Genomic DNA, 19,495 nt, shown 5'->3' with positions numbered 1-19,495 from the left:
TGCACAAGGAGGGAAATAATTCCAAAGGAAAGGTGTTTGGTCTCTTGGACAGTAACATCTGCTCTTCCTGAGTGTTGTTTCAGGTTACATCCTCTGCCTGGAAAATATGGAGCCTAACAACTTAAGGTGGAAGAGATTCAAATCCAAGTTATATGTGTAATCTTTTTTAAACACAATTTTAAATTCTTGAACAGTGTCAAAAATGTGAAATCTGGTTGAAATACATGTTTAGACCAGCATGCATTAGAGACATCATGTTCAAAAGCAAAAGCAGTAACTGCTAAATGCTCATCCACATGTGGTGGCCCTGTTACCCCTGGGAATTGGCTGTTCAGTACGTTCAGAGACCACAGGAACCTAAGCTCTGTTAGTACAAGGTAATTAAAAAATATCTTCACTAAATTGCTCAAGAAACCCTTTCAAGATGGAGAAATTTAAAAAACCAACCATTACATAATAATACAGTTATGTAACATTTACAAACTGTGTCTTAAAATGCATGATAAAAATTGAATGGTATAAATATCTTTATGAATCCAGAAATAGTTATGTAGAGTGTGGAACAAATCAGAATGCCACCAACATTCACACCTGGATGAATAAGAACTTGTGTAATGAAAATAACTAGAAGAGAACAAAGATCCTATAATTCCTGGAATGTGGTAAATTATAGTCATCTTTAAGTAAAAGAGATATGCCAAAAAGCTTCAAAAAATAAAAATTCTTGCATAAATGTAAAGAAGCTGAAAGGCTAAAATATCAAGTCTGATCCATGCCACAGTTCAAAGAGGTATTAAAGTCTGGATAGTAGCCAAGACAAAAGAGAAACATTTGAAGAATTTTATCTTGAAAAGATAATCATACAAATGTTTACCATAATAATAACCATAATATCAATATCTACTGTGGTACAATGGTCAAAAAAGTAAGTCTTTAAGAAAAGTTCGTAAGATCAAGGCATTCAAAGTACTTCTCATGCAAAACTCCTTTCAGTACATATTATATATTTGACAAATGGATTAAAGGAGAAATAATTTAAAATTGTAAATATGAGTAGCACACACCTTCTAGCTGTAAACTGTCTCCTTTCCCAACAAAGAAATTCAATCTGAAAATTATTCATTAAACTTATTTACTTTAGAAGATGTCAGTACCAGTTAAAAAAAGGGTTTTACTAATGATAAATGTATCATCTCTCCTTGGTACTGTTGTTCCTTTCCATTCCCTTCATCCATCCTTATGTCGTAGCTTACCATCCAAGCCCACCAGCAGCAGTCAAAGCTTGGGCCATGAACTTGTACCTGTCCATACACTGTTACCAATCAGGGAAGAGGTAAGTACAAAAAAAGTAAGTGTTTAGAAATTTCAATAGCAATTTCACAGAGTGATTTCATGTCTGTTGAATCTAAGAATAAAATATATGGGAAAAAATAAAAATTAAAAACATGGGTTTACATATTTTTTAAATTAAGTATTACTGTGGTATAATTTTTTTTTTAAGATTTTATTTATTTATTTGACAGAGAGAGACACAGCGAGAGAGGAAACACAAGCAGGAGGAGTGGGAGAGGGAGAAGCAGGCTTCCCGCCAAGCAGGGAGCCTGATGCAGGGCTCGATCCCAGGACCCTGAGATCATGACCTGAGCCGAAGGCAGACGCTTAATGACTGAGTCACCCAGGTACCCTTACTGTGGTATAATTTACATACAGTAAAATCCAACTTTTTTAGGTGCCCCCCTGCAGTCAATCTCTTCTCCTAATGGCCAATCCTTGGCAACCATTGATTTGATTTCACTTCTTACAATTTTGCCTTTTCTAGAATATGATATAAATGGAATCATAAACTAAGTAGTTATTGTGCCTGGCATCTTTTATTTCACATAGCGCTTTTAAGATTCAAGCATGTTGCTTAATGTATCAATAGTTTGTTCTTTTATCTTCCTAGTAGTATTCTATTGTATGAATTTATCAAAATATTTATCCATTCACCAGTTGATGGATTTCTGGGTTATTTTCAATCTTGGGTGATTATGACTAAAGCTGCTATAAGCCTTTATGTGTAAGTCATTTTTTGTAAATAAATATCCAAGTGTTCTAGCACCATTTTTAAAAAATGACTATCCTTTTTTTATTGAATTATCTTGGCATTGTTCTTGAAAATCAACTAACTTTATACCTGTGAGTCTATTTCTGGACTGTATTCTCTTCCATTGATCTATGTCTATCTTTATACCAATGCTATGCTACCTTGATTATTGCAGCTTTATAGTAAATCTTGAAATAAGTAAGTTCTACAGATTTGTTCTTTTTCAAAATTGTTTTGGCTATTCTAGTTCCTGTGCTTTTCCATATAAAATTTAAAATCAGCTTGTCGATTTCTGCAAAAAGCTTGCTGGGATTTTAATTGAAATTGTACAGATTCTATAGGTCGCTTTGAGGAAAACAGATATTTTAACAACACTGTCTTCTGATGAAAAAACTTGGTATATATCTCCATTTACTTAGGCCTTCTTTAATTTCTTTCACCAATGTTCTGCAGTTTTCATTGTAAAAATCTAGAATGTATTTTGCTAGATTTATCCCTAAACATTTCTTATTTGTGGATACTATTGTAAGTGGTTAGATACTTCAGTTTCTAACTGTTCATTGGTAGCACAGAGAAATACAATTAATTTTTATACACCAATCTGTGACTTTTTAAAACTCATTTATTAGTTCTAATACCTTTTTCATTGATTCTTTTTTTAAGACTTTATTTATTTGACAGAGAGAGACAAAGCGAGAGAGGGAACACAAGAAGGGGGAGTGGGAGAGGACCCCAGGATCATGACCTGAGCTGAAGGCAGACACCCAACGACTGAGCCACCCAGATGACCCCTTTTCTCATTTATTCTTTTGAGATCTTCTATGGAGACAATCATGTCATATAGACAGTTTAACTTCTTCCTTTCCAAACTGAATGTCTTTTATTTCTTTTTCTTGCATTACTAAACTGACTAGGACTTCCAGTACAATATTGGCCAGAAGTAGTAAGACTGGACATCCTTGACTTGCTCCCAATCTTAAATGGAAAACATTTTACTTCATCATAAAGTATGAAATATTTAAGTTTTCCATAGATGACATTTAAACAGGCAGATGGACTTCTCTTCCTATTTGCTGAGAATGTTTATCATTATTGGGTATTTAATTTTGTCTGATATGTTTTCTGCATCTATAGGGATGTTTTCTCTTTTATTCTGTTAATATTGTGAATTCACATTGATTGATTTTCAAATATTACATCAACTTTGCATTCCTGGATGATCCCCACTTGGTTATAATGTATAATTTTTTTAATATACTGCTGGATTTAATTTACTAAAGTATTATTAAGAATTCTCATGTCATGGAGCACGTGGCTGGCTTAGTCGATAGAGCATGTACTCTTGATCTCAGGAGTGTGAGTTCAAGCCCCACACTGGGTATGGAGCCTACCTTAAAAAAAAAAACAAAACAGAAAAGAGTTTTCATGTCTTATGTTCATGGGGGGATATCATTCTGTAGTTTTATTTTCTTGTAATGTCTTGGTCAGGTTTTGGTGTTTCCATGGAATATTTTTTCCCCATCCTTTTAACTTACCTATACGTTTGAATTTAAAGTCAGTTTCTTGAAGGCGGCATTTAGTTGGGTCTTGCTTTTCTATCCAATCTGACAGTCACTGCCTTTTAATTATTTACATGATTATTAATATAATCATTGATATGACTGAATTTGTATCTACCATCTTGCTAATTGCATTCTATTTGTCCCATCTATTCTTTGTTCCCTTTTTCTTCTCTTCCTGCATTCTTTTATTTTTTATGATTCCATTTTACCTCTACCACTGGTTTATTAGTTACACCTCTTTTATTTTCTAGTGGTTGTTCTAGAGTTTGCATCTTACAGTCTACCTTCAAATGATATTATACCACTTCATGTATAGCATAAGGCCATTAGTGTCTGTAAGGCCGTGACAGTTGATCTGGGCTTTGGCATTGTTGTTATCTTTACCCTCAGTGCACCAGACATTTTGAATTCTTTCATTGTTGAGCTGCGTTACTTTGTGCATCTAGATGGGGGTTGTAGTGCAGTGCCGGAAGATCATTCTCAGTGTTCCTACTCTACCTTCAGCTTTCAGCAGTCACCACACAACTCACCACAGTGGGGTCTCTTTCTTTCTTTTTTTTTTTTTTTAAAGATTTTATTTATTTATTTGAGAGAGAGAGAGAATGAGAGATAGAAAGCACAAGAGGGAAGAGGGTCAGAGGGAGAAGCAGACTCCCTGCTGAGCAGGAAGCCCGATGCGGGACTCGATCCCGGGACTCCAGGATCATGACCTGAGCCGAAGGCAGTCGCTTAACCAACTGAGCCACCCAGGCGCCCGTGTCTCTTTCCATATTACTTCACCTTCCCCACTGACAGACTGCTTGTTACTTGGTGTTAGGCTTATTTGGGGGCCAGGTTGGTTTTTGGTCTCCTGGTCTGAGACAGGGTCTATGAGCCTGCTTTTGGATGGGATGGGCTAGAAAGCTGTAAGCCTTCTGTCCCTCCCACCTGGTGGCAGCAGAACCCTGCCATGTATCTGTGGTGGTCCTTGGGCAGGAGGAGTTGTTCTGTCCCTTTCCCGATGGTACAGACCTCTGTTTTGCCTTGGTTCAGGATTCTGGACCTGAAGAGTGTTTCCAGCCCTTCCCTCAGGAGAAGAAGGCTTTTGCTCCTACCCTTCTCCCATAAGGGCCATTTTGTCTAGCTCCCACGGGAGGGAAGGAAGATGCCCTAATCTAAGTAGAAAGGTTTTGGGGTTTTTTTTTTTTTGGTTTTTTTTTGGTTTTTTTTTGCCTCTACTCTTCTGCCAAAAGCCCATGGGTTGGAGACCTAGCACAGTACCTGGTATATAGCAGGCTCTTCATGAATATACAATGAGTCATTGTATATTGAATGAAATGAATAGATCTGGTCATTGTTCTACCTAGCTTTTTCTTGCATTTTTTTTCCTACGGGCTCTATCCTCTCACCCACCCACAGCCCCCTTTTTCTTTCCAAGTGTATATAATTAGATCTCACAGACTCTATATATACCAGCATGCCTTTTCATGCCCACTACTGTTTGAAGACTCTGCTGGCAGCCCTATCTGCCTAGTCAACTGGCCTCACACCTATAATAGTAGCATTAGGGTTGAGATAGTTCTAGCTCTGTGCTTTGGATGATCCAGCAGACCACTTGGTGGTCAGCCTTTGTAGCCAGGTAAGTTTCTCATAACCACCTCAGGGCCTGGGTGAATGGATTTCTATCTGACTTGCCCATTTTTCCTCCTCAGTGGTTATATGTTGCAAGTGACTCACATACCTCAACCCCTACACCTCCCTGAGTCACAATAGGCACTTTATTTTACTAATACATTTTATTATTTAGTTTTCCACATGCTGAGATCAACCTTCTATTAGGATAGATAAGGAGAATGCCACTGAAAGCAGAAATCATGTTATTTCTTTTTGAATCTTTAAAAATTCCTAACATAGTAAGTAGATATACATTATTGAATGAGAGAATATGTTGGATCCTGCCTTGAAAGAAAGCTCTTCATAAGTCCCAGCCCTGAATTAAGTCAACTTACATTTATACTTTAGTTTTTCCTTTCTTTGTCCCAACAACTCATTTTTACTTCCTCATACACATCCATGGGGATGCTAATGTGTGTCTTGATGAATGTAACTGATAATCCCTGATAAAACCAAACATACCTTGCAGTTCAATAAGTTTCATCTTTTTCCACAATCACATTGTTAACTAATCTCATTATTCCCGTAGATTTTAAAGAAAAGAAACTCTTACCCAGCCTTAGCAACACTTATGGTTTGTTGCTCCATTGCCTCGTGGATACTGGTTCTATCATGCTCTTTGAGGCTGTTAAACTCATCGATACAGCAAAGGCCCGCATCTGCAAGTACTAATGCGCCAGCCTCCAAATTCCATTCTCCTGAGTCTTTCACAGCAGTTACTGTCAGACCTAAGGAAACAAGCAAGCTATGTCAGCTTTATTTTCAAAAGCATATCTTATACCTATAAGGGGAAAGTACCTACATTTTAAATGGAAAAGAGTCAATGCTTTTATTTCTAATCTGTCAAGAATGAATGGCATCAGACAGAGAACTGGTGATTCCCAAGGGGAGGAGGAATGGGAGGAAAGGCAAAATAAGGGAAGGGAATGAAGAGGTACAAACTTACAAATGAATCATAGGGACGTAAAGTACAGCATAGGGAATACAGTCAATAATATTGTAATAACTTCGTATGGTGACAGATGGTAACCAGACTGATCATGGTGAGCATTTCATAATGTATATAAATGTTGAATCACTATGCTGTATATCTGAAATGAATATAATATTGTATGTCAACTACACTTCAATAAAAAAAAAGTGGATGGCATCAGAACAACTATTTCTGGTGTCCAGGCACTGGAAGGCCTCAGAAGATCGTATGTTCTGAAAATATAAGATGTGTTATTGAGTATTTTATAGCAACCGGAAGTCTCCAAATTTTCTCTTTCCTTGGTAGGTACCCTCACTGAACAGAAGGAGCAAATAGATCTCTAGAGATCTTCTGACAAGAGGTTCTGTCTTATATGCTGTTTATAGAGAGCGGTCCAAAGACAGAAAACAGTAGATATTAGAATCCAATGATGAAAATGAAAAGTTTGCTCCTAGTCACAGCGAGAGAAAGAAGACTCTAATATGTCTTTCCTGGTTTTGATTCAACCTCTATACCAGAGTGGTTAAAAGCAAAGGCTTTGGGGGCACCTGGCGAGCTCCATCAGTTAAGAATCTGACTCTTGGTGTCAGCCCAAGTCATGATCTTGGGGTCATGAGATTGAGCCCCACGGTGGGCTGGCACTCAGCGCAGAGTCTATTTGAGATTCTTTCCCTCTCCCTTCCCCCCTGGCCCTCTCCCAACTTGTGCACGTGCGTGCTCTCTAAAATAAACAAATAAATAAATAAAAAGGCAAAGGCTTTGGAGTCACACATACTTGGATCCTGAATCCTGGATCTGTCATTCTGGTTGTCATATATAGGCAAGTTTCCTAATATGTTCTGGCCTCTGTTTATTCATTTATAAAAGGGGATAACAATGGAATGTATCTTATAGAGTCTTGGATGTTCAAACAGAATATAATAAAGCTCTTTAAAAGGTATATGACACATAATGAGTACTTATAATAACTATTGTTGATAAAAATCGATAAGCTAGGCTGACCAAGAAAAAAAGAGAAACAAATTACAAATATCAGGAATGAAAGGGGGATATCACTATAAACCCTACAGATACTTAATAATAGTAAGTAAATACAATGAACAACTCTATGTCCTAAGTTTGATAACTTAGATGAAATGGTCAAATTCTTTGAGATATATAAACTGTGAAGTTTATCTAAAAAGGAATCAATAGCTTGCATACTCCTACATCTATTTTGAAATTTGGCTATGTAGTTAAAAATCCTGCAACACAAAAATCTACAGACTAAGATGACTTCATGGTGAATTCTACCAAACATTTATGAAAGAGATATACCAGTTCTACACAAAATTTTCAAAAATACAGAAAAACAAGGAATACTTCCCAACTCATTTAGTATAGCCAGCATTATTAAGATACCAAAGCCAGATAAAAGATCTATCAAAGGAAAACTAAAGACCAGTATCTCTCATAAACATAGACGCAAAAATCCTCAAAAAATACAAGCATCTCAAACAATACATAAAATAATAGATTATAACCAAGTAGGGTTTATCTTGGGAGTGCAAGGCTAATTCAACATTCAAAAACTAACCAATATAATTCACCATATCAATAAACTAAGGAAGAAAAAGCAAATGACCATCTCAGTATATTCAGAAAACACCTCACAAAACTCAACAATTATTCAGGATAAAAAAAGTCTCTGAGAAAGCCAGGAAGAGAGGGAACTTCGTCAGTCTTATAAAGGGCATTTACAAAAATCATGACATATTTAATCATAAAAGACTGAATGCTTACCCCACCCTCATCCCCAAGATCAGGACAAGGCAAGAAGATTAGCTCTCATCATTCTTATTCAAAATCTTGGTGGAGGTTCTATCCAGTAAAATAAAGGAAAAGAAATTAACAACCATCAGATCAAAAAGGAAAAATAAGACTTTATATTTTCAGACAATATGATTGTGTATAAAATTCCAAGTAATGTGCAAAAAGGCTACTAGAACTAAGTGAGTATAGCAAGGTTGCAGGATGCAAGTCAATATATAAAAATCAGTCATATCTCTATACGTTAGAAAAAAATTAAAAATGGAAATTAGAACATAATACAAATTGGGGCACCTGGGTGGCTCCGTCGGTTAAGTGCCTTTGGCTCAGGTCGTGATCCCAGAGTCCCCAGTCGAGCCCTGCTCTTGGGCTCCCTCATCAGGAAGTCTGCTTCTCCCACTGCCCCTCTCCCTGCTCATGCTCTCTCTCTCATTCTCGCTCTCTCAAATAAATAAATAAAATCTTTAAAAATAATAAAAATTAAAATAATACAATTTATAATAGCACCTGAAGATATTAATACCTGGGTATAAATCTTTAAAAATGTGCAAGATCTGGGCCGTGAATTCGAGCCCCGCCCCACCTGGGTGCAGAGATTACTAAAAAATAAATAAAAAACTTTAAAAAACGTGCAAGGGGCACCTGGGTGGCTCAGTCAGTTAAGCGTCTGCCTTTGGCTCAGGTTATGATCCCAGGGTCCTGGGATCAAGCCCCATGTTAGGCTCCTGGCTCAGCAGGGAGCCTGCTTCTCCCTCTCCTTCTGCCTCTCCCCCTGCTTGTGTGCTCTCTCTCTCTCTCTCTGTATCTGTCTCAAATGAATAAATAAAAACTTTAAAGAAAAATGTGCAAGATCTGTACATAAGAACTATAAAACACTGATGAAGGAAATCAAAGATAATTAATTAAATCAAAAGACAGTCCATGTTCATGAAATGAATTGAAAAACTCAGTATTTTATTTATTTTTTAAAGATTTTATTTTTTTATTATCAGAGAGAGAGTGAGCACAAGCAGGGGGATTGGCAGGCAGAGGGAGAAGCAGGCTCCCTGCTGAGCAAGGAGCCCAATGCAGGACTTGATCCCAGGACCCTGGGATCATGACCTGAGCTGAAGGCAGACGCTTGACTGACTGAGCCACCCAGGCATCCCTGAAAAACTCAGTATTTTAAAGATGCTTCCCCAAACTGTTCTATAATTCTCCCTAAATTGGTCTATAGATCAATGAAATTCCAAACACAAACTTTTTAAAAAAGATTATTTATTTGAGAGAAAGAGAGAGAGACAGCAAGCAGGTTGGGGAGGGGCGCAGATGGAAAGAGAGTCCTAAGCAGACTGTGCACTGGGCACAGAGCCTGACGAGGGCTCAATCTCACCACCCTGAGATCACAACTTGAGCGAAACCAAGAGTCAGACACAATCGACTGCACCACCTAGGCACCCCCTCCAACAAAATTCTAATGGGGTTTTTCTTTTTATAGAAATTGACAAAGTGATTCCAAAATTTATATGGAGAAGCAAAGGAAATAGAAGAATCAAACCAAAAAACAAAGTAGGAGGTCATGATTTAATTTCCACATTTACTACAAAGCTACAGTAATCAATTCAGTGTCATACTAGAAAAAGAAGAGACAGAACAATGGAATAGAGTCCAATAATAGGCCCACACATATCTGGTCAAGTGATTTTTTGATAAAAATACAAAAGCAATTCAATGAAGAAAAGATAATCTGTTCTATAAATGGTGCTGGAATAACTGGATAGCCTTATGCAAAAAGGAAAAAAAATCAATTTTGATCCATACCTCAAATCTGATACAAAAATTAACTCAATGAATGAAAAGATCTAAATGAAAAATATAAAACTTATAGATGAAAACTCATAGAAGAAAATACAAGAGAAAATCTATGTGAGTTCTTCTGTTTTCCAGTCCAGCATTTAAGGAGCTCAGGAGTTGCCACAAGTTGCCACTTGTTTAACAGTAAGTAAAAACCTGAACAAACTGAAAAATGAATAATTCTTCTAAGATGCATTAGAGAAATGAGGTCACAGGGCAAACCAATGACCCCCAAATTAGGAAAACAGAAAGACAGAGAATCACAACTCACCAGAGCTGTTACCTCTAGGGGAACCAGTAATGGTATAAGAAAACCTGAACTGTAATTGATGAATTGCTGGAGGTTCAGAGTGGACAACTCTGAGAATTAAAATCTCCATTCACGGGGGACCCTCAGACTTTTGTGACTTTTAACTCCAAGAGTCGTCCCAGGTTCTCCCATTAAATATTGGCAATTTTCCTCTGATATTATGAGCAAAGAGATGGAAAGTCTAAGAAAAAAATAAAAAATTTCTAGAGATCAAAAACACTGTAAAAGAAAGGAAGAATGCCTTTGATGAGCTCATTAGTGGATTGGACATGGTTGAGTAAAGAATCTCTGAATGTAAAGATAGTATAAGTTTCAAGGGAAACTTCCAAAACTGAAAAGCAAACAGGAGAAAAGGTGAAAAATAACACAACAGAATATCCAAGAACTGTGGAACTATAAAAGGTGTAACAAATGTCATGGGAAACCAGAATAAAAAGAAAGAGAGAAAGGAACAGAAGCAGTATTTGAAGCAATAATGACTAAGAATTAGTCATTAATTGATTAATTAATATCAATACCAAACCATGGATCCAGAAAACTCAAGCTAACACTAAGCAGGAAAAATGTTTTTTTTTTTTTTTTAAAACTACATGTAGGCATGTCATATTTAAAGGTCAGAAAATCAAACATAAAGAAAAAATCTTGAAAGAAATCAAAGGAAAAACACAACTTACCTGTAAAGGAGCAAACATGAGAATGATATCCAACTTCCCCTCAGAAACCACACAAGTAACAAGAGTAGAATGAAATATTCAAAGTATCAAGAGAAAAAGCCCGCCAGCCTAGAATTCTGTACCTTTCGTGAAATTATCTTCAAAAGTGAAAAAGAAAAAAAAATTTTTTTTGAGGTAATTTGTTGCCAGGAGACCTGCCTTGCAAGAAATGTTAAATGAAGTTCTTTAGAGAGAAGGAAAATTATATAGGTCAGAAACTCAGATCTACACAAAGAGACCTGGTTGGCTCAGTCGGAAAAGAATAGAACCTTTGGTCTTGGGGTTGTGAGTTTGAGCCCCACATGGGGTGTAGAGATTACTTATATAAATGAAGTTTAAAAAAAAGAAAAAGAAACTCACATCTACATAAAGTAAGGAGGAATGAAGAAGGATTAGCTAAAATAAAAACTGTTTTTCTTACTCTTAATTCATCTAAAAGATAGAAGTTTGTTAAAAATAATAGCAATAATGAATTCAAATATGTATGCTTGTATGTGTTTATGTTCAAGTGAATGAATGAGAGCAATAATAAAAAGGATGAGAGGGAGGAATTAGAAATATCTTGCTAGTTATAAGGTACTGTGCTACCCATGGAGTGTTTTTAGTATTATTTGAAAGTGGACTGGATTAATTGTAAATGTATATTGCAAACTCTAGAGCAACCAATTACCAAAGTTAAAAAGAAGCATAACTGATATACTAAGAAGGGAGAAAAACTGGAATCATATAGAATGCTCAATTAAAACATAATAGGTAGAAAAAGTGGAAGATAAAAACAGGAACAAAGAACAAGGGCAACACATAGAAAATGCTAACAAATATGGCAAGTATAAATCCAGCTTTGTCAATAATCACTTGGAACATATACAGTCTAAATACACCAATTAAAAGACAGATTATCAGAGTTGATAAAAAAAGACCCAACTACACATTATCTATGAGAAACCCACTTTATTTTTACTTTTTTGAAACCCACTTTAAATATAAAGACATATAGATTAAAAGTAAAGACAGAGAAAGATATACCATGCTAACACTAACCCAAATAAATATGAGAGTAGCTGTATTAATTTCAGACAGAACAGATGTCAGGGTAAGAAAATTTATCAGGGAGACAGAGGAGCATTACATAATGATAAGAGGGGGTCAACACTCCAAGATGATGTAACAATCCTTAGTATTTATGGGCCTCAGAATATGTGAGGTAAAAACTAGTGCAAGTCAAAGGAGAAGTAGATGAATTTGTGTTATAGTTGGAGACTTACCATACTCCTGTATGGTAAATGGACATATCCAACAGGCAGAAAATCAGTAAGGCCATAAGTGAACTCAAAAGTACCATCCATCAACTGAATATAACAAGCATCTATAAATGACTTCATCCAACAACAGCAGAATGTATTTTTTCTCCAGATCCCATGGAATATTCACCAAGATAGAACACATGCTGGACGACAAAACACACCTTAGCAAATTTAGAAAAGAAATCATAAATCTTCTTTCAGACCACAATGTAATTAAACTAGAAAGCAATAACAGAAAGAGAACTAGAAAATCCCAAATTATGTGGAGATTAAACAACACACTTCTAAGTAACACATGGAACCAGGAAGAAATCTTAAGAGATTTAAAAATGTTTTGAACTAAATCAAAATGAAAATATAACTTATCAAAATGTGTGGGATGCACTGAAAGCACTGCTTAGAGAAACTGATAGCACTAAGTGCATATATTAGAAGAGAAGAAAGATCTAAAATAAATAATACAAGCTTCCACTTTAGGAAACTAGAAAAAGAAGAGCAAACTAAATCCAAAGCAAGCAGAAGAAAGGGAATAATAAAAATTACAGCAGAAATCAATGAAATTGAAAGCAGGAAATCAATAGAGAAAATCATTGAAACCAAAATCTGTTCTTTGACAAGATCAATAAAATTGATAAGCTAAGAAAAAAAAGAGAAAAGACACAAATTATGAAGAGGGGACACCACTACTGATCCTACTGACAGTAAGCAGATAAAAATTATTACAAACAACTTTATGATGACAAATTTGATAATCTAGATGAAATGGACCAATTCCTTGAAAGACATAAGCTGCCAACTCACATCAGAAGAAACAGACAATCTCGGGGCGCCTGGGTGGCTCAGTCGTTAAGCATCTGCCTTCAGCTCAGGTCATGATCCCAGGGTCCTGGGATTGAGCCCCACATCGGGCTCCCTGCTCCGCGGGAAGCCTGCTTCTCCCTCTCCCACTCCCCCTGCTTGTGTTCCCTCTCTCGCTGTGTCTCTCTCTGTCAAATAAATAAATAAAATCTTTAAGAAAAAAAAAAAGAAGAAACAGACAATCTGAATAGGCCCATATCCATTAAAGAAACTGAATCAATAATTAATAACCTTCTAAAGTAGAAAGTATCAGGCCCAGATGGCTTCACTGGTGAATTCTACCGAACATTTAAGGAAGAAAAGATTACCCATTCTCTACAGTTTTTGCAGAAGACAGAAGTAGAGGTAATACTTCCTAACTCATACTATGCCAGCAAAACCCAACAAAGACATTACAGGAAAACTACAGCGCATATCTCTCATGAACATAGATGCAAAAATCTTCAGTAAAATATTAGCAAACTTGTGCTCCCTTCAGCAGCACATATACTAAAATATTAGCAAACTAAATCCAACAATGTATAAAAAGAATTATACACCATGACCTAGTGGGATTTATCTGAGGTATGCAAGGCTGCTTCAACAAGCAAAAATCAATTGATATTATCTATCACATCAACAGACTAAAGAAGAAAAAAACCTCACAGGATAGACTCAAAAGTCCATTAACAGTAGAACAGATAAAGAAATTCTTGTACATTCATACTGTGCAATGAGAGCAATAAAAAAATGCAGTGCCGCTAAACACAATATAGATGAAATATTAAAACAAAATACTGAGCAAAAGAATACACACTCTACAATTTCATTACTGTAAAGTAAAAATACCAGGCAAATACAAATTAGTGCGGACCTACAAGAAATACTAGGGGAGGGGGTGGAACAAGATGGCAGAGGAGCAGGAGAACTAAATTGTCGAGTCCCAGGAATTCAGCTGGATAGGGATCAAACTATTCTGAACACCTACAAACTCAATAGGAGATTGAAGAAAAGAATAGCAACAACTCTGAACAGAAAAGCAACCACTTTCTGGAAGGTAGGACGTGTGGAGAAGTGAATCCAAGGCGACATTCAGGAGGATAGACGGCAGGGGAGGGGCCTCCGACTGCCACTACCAGCTAGTGATAGGGCTGCGGAGCACAAAATTGGAACTTTTAGAAGTCGGCTCTGCTGAGGGACGTCGCTCCAGTGGCTAAGCAGGGGGTGGAAGCCTCGAGGGACAGTGTGGTCTCAGGACCCTTGGGGTGCCAGAAAGATGGGGGTGCCTGAGTGCCGCAGAGCTCCCAGGTATAGGAGCGGGGAAGCCGGCTGCAGAGACGGAGCCAACGAGCGGGCTCTCAGCTCGGGGTTGCCATAAACCTTGATCCGCGCACAGTCGGGCCACTGCTCCTCCAGCAGGGACCCAACAAGCGGCAGATCCAGGGAGACTCTCCTTCCTTCTCCAGGAGGAGCGGCGTGGGAGCCCACCGCAAGGATCTGCTGGGTTTGGAGACTCCACACAGCGTTGTGAGCCAGAGATAGAAACACTCTGTCACAGGTCGGTAAGCATGGAGTGTGCCAGGGACCGGGGAGATGGGAATGACTGATTGCTTTTCTCTGGGGGCTCAGTGAGGAGCAGGGCCCCCAGTTCTCGGCTCCTCCATGGCAGAGATTGGGAGGCCACCATTTTCACTCTCATCCTCCAAAGCTGTACCAAAAGCTTGCAGTTCCAGAACAAAAGCTCCCGAGGGCAAACCCAAGCAGATTACTTAGCCCAGACCGGCAAGGGCAGGGCAATTCTGCCACCAGCAAAGGCATTTGGGAACCAGGGCAACAGGCCCCTCCCCCAGAAGATCAGCAAGAACAGCCAGCCAAGATCAAATTTACCAATCAATGAGAACGGCAGAACTCCAGCGATAGGGGAATACTGCACATAGAATTCATGGCTTTTTTACCATGATTCTTTAGTCTTTCAAAGTTAATTTTTTTTTAGCTTTTTTTTTTTTTGAATTTTTCTTTTTCCCTTTTTCAACCAACATCTCATCAATCCCTTTTTTAAAAAAACATTATTTTTATTTTTCATTTTTAGAGTCATATTCTATTCCTTCATATTAGTTACCCTTATTTTTGGCACATATATATAAGTTGTTTTCTCTTTAAAATTTTGAGATACAGTTTCTCCTAACAGATCAAAATATACCCTAAATCTCTAGTGTATGGCTTTTTTCTAGTCTCCTGCCCGATCACAATCTCTCCCGTTTTTTCTTTTTTAAATCCTCTTCTTTCTATTTTCAAACAACTTATCTTATCAATTCCTTTTATAAAATTTTTTTATAATTTTCATCTTTACACTCATATTCCATCCCTTCATCATATCAGCCGTTATTTTTGTACATATATAAGTTTTTCTTTCTTTAAAATTTTGGGAGGCACTTTCTTCTAAAAGAACAAAATACACCCAAAATCTAGTGTGTGGCACTGATCTATGCACGAGCCTGATCATATTTGATCATATTCTGTTTTTTGTTTTGTTTTGTTCTGTTTATGTTTGTTTCTATCTTTTCCTCTTTTTTTCTTTTTCTTTTTTCTTTCTTCCCCTTTCTTTTCCTCTGGTTTCATGTCTTTTCTGATTTGTTTAGAGTATATTTTCTGGGGACGTTATAACCCTGTTAGCATTTTGTTCTCTCATTCATCTATTCTCCTTTGGACAAAAGGACAAGACAGAAAAAATCACCTCAACAAAAAGAACAAGAAGTAGTACCGATGCCAGGGACCTACTTAATATGGACATTAGTACAATGTCAGACCTAGAGTTCAGAATCATGATTTTAAAGATACTAGCTGGGCTTGAAAAAAGCATGGAAGTTATTAGAGAAACCCTTTCTGGAGAAATAAAAGAACTAAAATCTAACCAAGTCGAAATCAAAAAGGCTATTAATGAGGTGCAATCAAAAATGGGGGCAGTAACTGCTAGGATAAATGAGGCAGAAGAGAGAATCAGCGACATAGAAGACCAAATGATGGAAAATAAAGAGGCTGAGAAAAAGAGAGAGAAACAACTACAGGATCACGAGGGCAGAATTTGAGAGGTAAGTGATACCATAAGACGAAACAACATTAGAATAATTGGGATCCTAGAAGAAGAAGAGAGAGAGAGGGGGGCAGAAGGTATATTGGAGCAAATTGTAGCAGAGAACTTCCCTAATTTGGGGAAGGAAACAGGCATCAAAATCCAGGAGGCACAGAGAACCCCTCTCAAAATCAATAAAAATAGGTCAACACCCCGACATCTAATAGTAAAACTTACGAGTCTCAGAGACAAAGAGAAAATCCTGAAAGCAGCCTGGGAGAAGAGATCTGTAACCTACAATGGTAGATACATTAGATTGGCAACAGACCTATCCACAGAGACCTGGCAGGTCAGAAAGGACTGGCATGATATACTCAGAGCACTAAATGAGAAAAATATGCAACCAAGAATACAATATCCAGCTAGGCTGTCAATGAAAATAGAAGGAGAGATAAAAAGGTTCCAGGACAAACAAAAACTAAAGGAATTTGCAAACACGAAACCAGCCCTACAAGAAATATTGAAAGGGGTCCTCTAAGCAAAGAGAGAGCCGAAAAGCAACATAGACCAGAAAGGAACACAGACAATATACAGTAACAGTCACCTTACAGGCAATACAGTGGCACTATATTCATTTCTTTCAATAGTTACCCTGAATGTAAATGGACTAAATGCCCCAATCAAAAGACACAGGCTATCAGATTGGATTAAAAAACAAGACCAATCGATATGCTGTCTACAAGAGACTCATTTTAGATCCAAAGACACCCCCAGGTTGAAAGTGAAGGGGTGGAAAATCATTTACCATGCTAATGGACACCAAAAGAAAGCTGGGGTGGCAATCCTTATATCAGACAAATTAGATTTTAAACCAAAGACTATAATAAGAGATGAGTAAGGACACTATATCCTAGTTAAAGGGTCTATCCAACAAGAAGATCTAACAATTGTAAGTATCTATGCCCCTAACATGGGAGCAGCCAATTATATAAGGCAATTAATAACAAAAGGAAAGAAACACATTGACAACAATACAATAATAGTGGGGGACTTTAACACCCCCCTGACTGAAATGGACAGATCATCTAAGCAAAAGATCAACAAGGAAATAAAGACTTTAAATGACACACTGGCCCAAATGGACTTCACAGACATATTCAGAACATTCTATCCCAAAGCAATGGAATACACATTCTTCTCTAGTGCCCATGGAACATTCTCCAGAATAGATCACATCCTAGGTCACAAATCAGGTCTCAACCGGTACCAAAAGATTGGGATTATTCCCTGCATATTTTCAGACCACAATGCTTTGAAACTAGAACTCAAACACAAGAGGAAAGTCGGAAAGAACTCAAATACATGGAGGCTAAAGAGCATCCTACTCAAGAATGAATGGGTCAACCAGGAAATTAAAGAAGAATTTAAAAAATTCATGGAAACCGAAGAAAATGAAAACACAACAGTTCAAAATCTTTGGGATACAGCAAAGGCAGTCCTAAGAGGAAAGTATATAGCAATACAGTCTTTCTCAAGAAACAAGCAAGGTCTCAAATTAACAACCTACACGTAAAAGAGCTAGAGAAAGAACAGCAAATAAAGCCTAAACCCAGCAGGAGAAGAGAAATAATAAAGATCAGAGCAGAAATCAATGAAATAGAAACCAAAAGAACAGTAGAACAGATCAACAAAACTAGGAGCTGGTTCTTTGAAAGAATTAACAAGAATGATAAACCCCTGGCCAGACTTATCAAAACGAGAAATGACCCAAATCAACAAAATCATGAATGAAAGAGGAGAGATCACAACCAACACCAAAGAAATACAAATAATTATAAGAACATATTAGGAGCAAATATATGCCAGCAAATTAGGTAACCTGGAAGAAATGGATGCATTCCTAGAGATGTATCAACTACCAAAACTGAACCAGGAAGAAACAGAAAACCTGAACAGACATATAACCACTAATGAAATTGAAGCAGTAATCAAAAATCTCCCAACAAACAAAGCCCAGGGTCAGATGGCTTCCCAGGGGAATTCTACCAAACATTTAAAGAAGAATTAATACCTATTCTCCTGAAACTGTTCCAAAAAATAGAAATGGAAGGAAAACTTCCAAACTCGTTTTATGAGGCCACCATTACCTTGATCCCCAAACCAGACAAAGACCCCATCAAAAAGGAGAATTACAGACCAATATCCTTGATGAACATGGATGCAAAAATTCTCACCAAAATACTAGCCAATAGGATCCAATAGTACATTAAAAGGATTATTCACCACAACCAAGTGGGATTTATCCCTGGGCTGCAAGGTTGGTTCAACATCCGCAAATCAATCAACATGATACAATACATTAACAAAAGAACAAGAATCATATGATCCTCTCAATAGATGCAGAAAAAGCATTTGACAAAGTACAGCATCCTTTCTTGATCAAAACTCTTCAGAGTATAGGGATAGAGGGTACATACCTCAATATCATAAAAGCCATCTATGAAAAACCTACAGCAAATACCATTCTCAATGGGGAAAAACTGTAAGTTTTCCCCCTAAGGTCAGGAACGCGGCAGGGATGTCCACTATCACCACTGCTATTCAACACAGTATTAGAAGTCCTAGCCACAGCAATCAGACAACAAAAAGAAATCAAAGGCATCCAAATCAGCAAAGAAGTCAAACTCTCACTGTTTGCAAATGATATGATACTTTATGTAGAAAACCAAAAAGACTCCACCCCAAAACTGCTAGAACTCATACAGGAATTCAGTAAAGTGGCAGGATATAAAATCAATACACAGAAATCAGTGGCATTCCTATACACCAACAACAGGACAGAAGAGCGAGAAATTAAGGAGTCATCCCATTTACAACTGCACCCAAAACCATAAGATACCTAGGAATAAATCTAACCAAAGAGGCAAAGAATCTGTACTCAGAAAACTATAAAATACTCATGAAAGAAATTGAGGAAGACACAAAGAAATGGAAAAACGTTCCATGCTCATGGATTGGAAGAACAAATATTGTGAAGATGTCAATGCTACCTAGAGCAATCTACACATTCAATGCAATCCCCATCAAAATACCATCCACTTTCTTCAAAGAAATGGAACAGATACTCCTAAAATTTGTATGGAACCAGAAAAGACCCCGAATAGCCAGAGGAATGTTGAAAAAGAAAAGCAAAGCTGACGGCATCACAATTCCAGACTTCCAGCTCTATTACAAAGCTGTCATCATCAAGACAGTATGGTACTGTCACAAAAACAGACACATAGATCAATGGAACAGAATCGAGAGCCCAGAAATGGACCCTCAACTCTATGGACAACTAATCTT

At 37.3% G+C, this 19,495-nt stretch overlaps 1 protein-coding gene across 1 annotated transcript in view; it reads right to left on the bottom strand.

The window, feature by feature from the left end:
* MCM9 (minichromosome maintenance 9 homologous recombination repair factor) overlaps window positions 1-19,495 on the bottom strand; it is a 98,209-nt gene that overhangs the window by 31,622 nt on the left and 47,092 nt on the right. The window contains exon 8 of the mRNA XM_028117010.2: window positions 5,855-6,029. Coding sequence (XP_027972811.1) covers window positions 5,855-6,029 — 175 coding nt within the window. The remainder of the gene's footprint in view (window positions 1-5,854; window positions 6,030-19,495) is intronic.

This window comes from Eumetopias jubatus, unplaced genomic scaffold, assembly GCF_037043125.1.
Source record: "Eumetopias jubatus isolate StellerSeaLion01/CBP00866 unplaced genomic scaffold, mEumJub1_p1.0 scaffold_6, whole genome shotgun sequence".
Lineage (NCBI taxonomy): Eukaryota > Metazoa > Chordata > Mammalia > Carnivora > Otariidae > Eumetopias > Eumetopias jubatus.
Note: the sequence above shows the minus strand (reverse complement) of the source record. Positions and strands in the feature narration are given on the sequence as shown.